Source organism: Ananas comosus, linkage group 22 (assembly GCF_001540865.1).
Source record: "Ananas comosus cultivar F153 linkage group 22, ASM154086v1, whole genome shotgun sequence".
Classification (NCBI taxonomy): Eukaryota; Viridiplantae; Streptophyta; class Magnoliopsida; order Poales; family Bromeliaceae; genus Ananas; species Ananas comosus.
In genome coordinates, this window is record NC_033642.1 from 9,733,296 (window position 1) to 9,739,220 (window position 5,925).

General features: G+C 37.4%; 1 protein-coding gene across 1 annotated transcript in view; it reads left to right on the forward strand.

Annotated features, from left to right (window-relative positions):
* The window catches only part of LOC109727141 (probable indole-3-pyruvate monooxygenase YUCCA8), a 5,257-nt gene continuing 2,545 nt past the window's right edge, over positions 3,214-5,925 (forward strand). The window contains exons 1-2 of the mRNA XM_020257041.1: positions 3,214-3,339; positions 4,169-4,202. Of these exons, the coding sequence (XP_020112630.1) occupies positions 3,214-3,339; positions 4,169-4,202 (160 nt within the window). The remainder of the gene's footprint in view (positions 3,340-4,168; positions 4,203-5,925) is intronic.

Here is a 5,925-nt window from a genome sequence, read left to right on the forward strand (position 1 = left end):
CATAAAGACAATTAAATAAACTAAAAGAATCCTATCACCTCTCCCTTTTTTTTTAAAAAAAAAAAAATTACACATGAAAAGGAAAGCCTCTAAAAAACAATAAATACATAAATAATAAAATAATCCTTGTCACATGCCTCCTTATAATCAAGATCTCAATATCAAACCAGATATGTGTCTAGTTTTGGTTTCGATTTTACTTCTCTCTCTCAACCTTGTAATTGACTTACATATGCTGCATATTTTTGCAACATCCATACATAGCCACATGTACTTTGCTACCTCCATAGTTAGATTCTCAAAGCATTCCCATTGATGTCGACAACTTAACACATAATAAAAAAAAATGTACCAATTTGGACACTTTCATAATTAGCTTATTATTGTTTTCATTACTATTATCATTCAAAGGTGAAGTTAATATCTAAAGAAAAATTAATATTTTTAGGTTTCTTTTCTCTTGTATGTATGTATACATTTAAATGTAGAGTTTATAAATTAGACCTCTTAAATATTACCATATTTATTTGTTAAACTCAAAATATACCATTTTACTTTATATATATATTGTTATGTTCATACTCAACATGCATAAAATCACCTAATTTGAAGAAAACCTTTAAACACAACTACCAAATTAAACATTACCTATCTTGTCACATTTTCTTATTCTAAAATAAAAGTAACTCTCTCTCGAACTTTGAAATTAATGTGAAGCATTAAATTAATTAGTGGTCATCTTTTGCGCGCGATAACCGATTATATTTTATGGTTATTGCGTTGCTTGTGAACCCTAACAAAAGGTGAACATAACAAGCTATACATTGCGCGAAATTATTTGCTACATCTAGCCAGTTAGTTTACTACCACTAGTTAAATTTTTTAAACTTTTCTTTTTTATCATGTAGTGAAAAAACAAACAAATAAATAAATAAATAACTACACACACACACACACACACACACACACACACACACACACACACACACACACACACACACACACACACACACAAGGTGGATGGAGCTGTGACATGCATAAGTTACACAAGGTGAATACGAGGTGAATTAATGTCGATTATAGTAGGACCTAAGTGTAAATTAATTACCTAGGTTTGTTTCGAGGGTCGTGAGAGAATTGTAATGTTGGTTACGTCCAAAACCTTGTAATAACAAATGAATAAATAAATTATTTAGGAGGTACCTACGTGCAAAATGGGCGGCAGCTAAACGACAAAATGAAGCGGTTAGTTATGGGCTGTAGGGAAGAGCCAACTGTAAAGCCTACGAAGTAGTCACTTCAATCTCTTTATTACGTGGACTCGGTCCACCACGTCACTCGTAGACCGTCCAATTATTATCTTTGTCCTGCATAGTTTCTCTCCAGCTCCAGATTTATTTATCATTCATTAGTAACTGAAATGAATTCGAAACTATTCATATTACTTATATAATAATTCTCATTTACGACCAATTAAATTAATAATTTTATTTTAATAATTTTAAGAGAGTAAAAATATTTAAAAATAATAATAATAATAATAATAATAATAATAATGGTACGAAGGATGAGTAATTTTTTGGCGGTCCATGATGAGGTGGTGGAAAAGGTCCAGCGCATTTTGTTTCGTTTAGTGATGTGGGCAATCTCATTGGGCCCCACTTTCCACGTGGGCGCAAATCGCAACTTGCTCCAACTGCCACGTAAGCACGTGGAAAGAGTTACACGGGGTCCTCTATGGCGTGAGGAATTCTACACTGTCACACTTGCACCACGTCATCAATAACAAGCCAATCATATTTCTTCTTTTTAAACAAAAGTACAATAAAAATACTTTTTTACAATCATGATGGGACATATATTTTTAAAAGGATTAATTTGATTGGTTTGTTACGCCACGTCACTAATATACCCGTTGCATTCTAGAATTTTTCCTGCAAAATGGCCGGTTGATTTTGCTGTCCGGGTGAAAAGAAAATAGCCGGGCGGCTGTTCGAATTCCTCAGTCCAGACTCCAGCCTGGTCGCGTGCGATTCCAGGAGATGCTGCCGTCTTCCTCCTCGTCCTTGTTGGCGAGCGCGAGCGCGAGACGCGAGCCCCTGCGGAGGCGGCGCGCGGGAGGGGGGCAGGGGAGGGGAGGGGAGGGGAGGGTGGCGGCCGTGGCGCGGCGGACTTCGGTGTCGGCGTCGGGGAAGAGGATACTAGAAGGAGATGCCTGGAGCTCCACGCGCCGACCCCGCCCGCCTGACTGCTCCGCCCGGCCCCAAGGCGACAACACCGAAGTTAACTCCTACCACTAGTCTCCCACCCTCATCGGCCCTCAATCCGGACCATACCATCACCATTCTATCTATCTATTCCTACTCGATTAAAGTATCAAGATGTCGATCAAATCCCCATGTTTGAAGAAAAGATACCAGCGGACTGAAAGAACACCTTTTGAGATGGAATTAGAAGTAACAGTATGCAAACTACAAACTGCTCTATATGGATTAAAAGTTTTCATAATTCTTTCAGGTAAAACCATGTTGTTTAAAGATTTATATATTTGGTGATATTTAAATGGCGCAGATCCTTTATAACATAATCAAATCCTACAGTTGAGGTTATGATTTATCAATAATTCATAATTCCCCTTCTTACAGTGTCATGCACTATGAGTGAAATCAAGGAAAAGTATAGCCAAATTCCAATATCAGCACCTAGAAAATGTGGACAAGAAATGTAACTAATATTAATTCTTACATAGACACTTCTACTGAATTAGTTCTACCCCCGAACGAGTAATCAATTAAACTGGATTCAGATTTGTTCGCAAACAGATGTACAAGAGATTGGATATATTTATCATCTGACTGCTTCATATTTAATGTAAAGAAAAATGTGCGACAGATAGACTAATCCCCTTGTTGTACAACCCTAGTGTTGGCCGGAAATGGAATGTAATTTAGATATAGCGTGATCTGATTCTATGTGTTATATAGAATCATTTGCTGCTGTTGCTATTTGCTTCTGTTGGCTAGGTCCACATAAAATGGATCTTCTTATCTCTGGGCAGAGGGAAATGCAAGCTTAGAAACTAAAGTGGATGGGTAAAATGGGGCTCGTCATTGTTATGTGACCGCCAATATACCAACCCCTGTCACAAATGAAAATTTTCCACCAACTAAGTCTCATGACTGGGGTTGTGGCTACGATGGAAACATTTTGGAAATGGGGAAGATGAGACATGTGTCACAGACATTGAATTTTGCGGTGAAGATGTCCGGGTGGATATGTAATACTAAGAAAGATAAGAAAAGGTCATGTAACAAATTTATATTAGCAATTGATCAGATGGTACGGTGTGTGAGAATCCAATCTTGATTGAATTCCTAACACATATTCTACGTCAACAATCTACAAGTGGCCTTACTTTGAAACGTAAGAAGTTAAGATGTCTAGTATTTACATCCCATCTATTTAGATAGGTCAATAGCTGCACTAGTAACGGAGTGATTATGTTCAGCGAAGAAAGTGTTTAGATGAGGAAACCCGCAAGACTGCCGTAAGAGAGAAGAAATGTTTAACATAGCAATGGTAGTAAAAAAAAAAGAAGACAGATAAAATAATGGTTCACCCTTAATGCAACTAATTGCTATTATCTATGGCGTTGGTTATATTGTTGTGTCCCCAAATTAAAAAAAGTGAGGGCGGTGGGTCACTATTATGAAATAAGTCGCAAGCTATCACCTAAGTGGGGGAACTGCATGATTCAAACTATTAGAAAGGTCGATCCAAAGGTCTTAGTTTGGCTGATCTTATTACACAAATTTTTCCAAACTCCCACCTGTCGGAGCTCTTATCCACTGTGTACTCCCCGCGAACCAGACTATTATTTTCTGGAATCGAAGTTTGTATCAATTCCCACTTTTAAACTCTTGATTTTCGCTTCTTTTATTATTCTTGTCATATTTAAATTGCACATTATGACCTCGAAGTTTTTTGGATGATTGAAATAAGTATTTTGTATCACCTTTCAAATAAATAAAGATTTTTCTAGTGTAATGGAAGGTAGTTCCTTGAGAGGTCTTGACCATTCAGGATTTGCTCCAGAATAGCATATTTCCTATTACCGAGCGTATTATCTTATTCTAGCTGCAACCTTCGTATCCCCACCACCAAATAGATATCACTGGATAGCTTATTTCGACTCAAACAGAGCCCAAGTGCTAAAGGCCTTTAATCATAACACATAATGATGCTTACATATATACTTGGTAATGCTCTCTAGTTATGGCCAGTATTTGAGGGTCAATAAAGATATCACAAGCCCATATTGTTCGCTTTTATAGTCAGGCCATATGAAAGGCATATGTCCCTCGACATATATTTCCATCGGAATACCGTCAAACGCCCCAATGGAAGAGAATTGAATATAACATGACGTTGCTCTCTATTTTCATAAATCCAGGCATCAGATTTGTAAGTTCAACTTTGCTTCTATAACGAGTCTGGTAGTAGTTTTTGTGGTTGTTGAGTTTACTTGAACAAATGTAACTATTGATGAACTGCAGATGCTGCAAACTATAAATTTGAATATGTTGCGCGACAAAAAGCCAAAAACGCAGCAGTAATCATTCTTTTTAATTTTAAAAAGAATTTGAAGAAGAGCCCATTCTGCAACGCTGAGGTACGATGCGATCATTAATAATGACAACCAAAAGAGAAGTAAACATGTGCGACGGCATGCCACATCAAGTGGAGTTCAATGCTTGCTAAAAAAGCAGAAAAATGGCACACTTAGAATGTAATGGTGTTTCTAATTTCTTGATGTACATTTGGCTACTGATAGAATATTTTTTATTACTACTGGACAGAACAGTTTGCTTTATTGCGGAACCAAACAGAGATGTACTGAAATAAGATAACTATGGAGGTTAGGTAGCTGAAACTAATAATTTTAAGTTCATCCACCTACTTCAAAATGTGCTAATTTCAGGTATGTCTTATACATTTACCTTGCTCGCACATGAAATGTTGGACGGATGCAAATGCCCTGCGTCAATCATCCTGGTAAACCAAAAAAAAAAAGGAGAAAGAAATTATGAACTATCTGAAGCCATGTGGACACATTTATTCCCGAGATACTGATACACAACACTGCGACGTCAAAAAGAGCAGCTTTAAGGCAAGATCACTGTATCAATGAGTTAGTTCTTTTATTTTAGATCTTTATCAATATAATTATTTATTGCTTTAATGCAGATCCATAAATCAAGCCTCATCTGTGAGCTCCTTTTTAAAATAACTAAAAAAATTTTCTATAGTTTTGCATACGAAATAACGTTGACCATTTCGGTCGCAATTTCTGCTTGTAGGCTTACGTTCTCAAAACACACGAATATACGCACTGGCACATGTCTGGATTCTTGCAGGCAAATTAAGTTGGACATTTGAAGGACGGTGGAGCCCAACTCTGACAATTCAGAAAGGTTTACTGGCCGATCAAAAAATATCATCACACATCCTGAATCCAGTAAAGGTACTGCTGTACATCATTCTCAGATGAGTTCGCGCAGTGTGTAAATCATCGAATTTCGAGACTTTCTTACAGGACGTTATTATGTTTGACTTTGCAGATAACCCTCTGTTCTCGAGCATCGCTCGCTTGTACTTGACTGAAGAGCCAACATGATGAATAGCTGCAAAGTCGACAATCAATTCGCTAATAGAAGAGATTTTAAGTTCAAGATATCTATTTCGCTGAAAAAGGGTCACCGAAGATTAGATTCCACGGTAACTGTTCCTTGAGCAACCCGACTTCCAACTCTTTCCTTCTGCGAGTGTTGAACCGCTTTTAAAGTAGCGTTTGAGTTCCGTAGGTTTCGTTTTCCCGTTCCCCCTCGCAAGTAGCTGTGAGATTACAGCCATCTTGGAATGGCA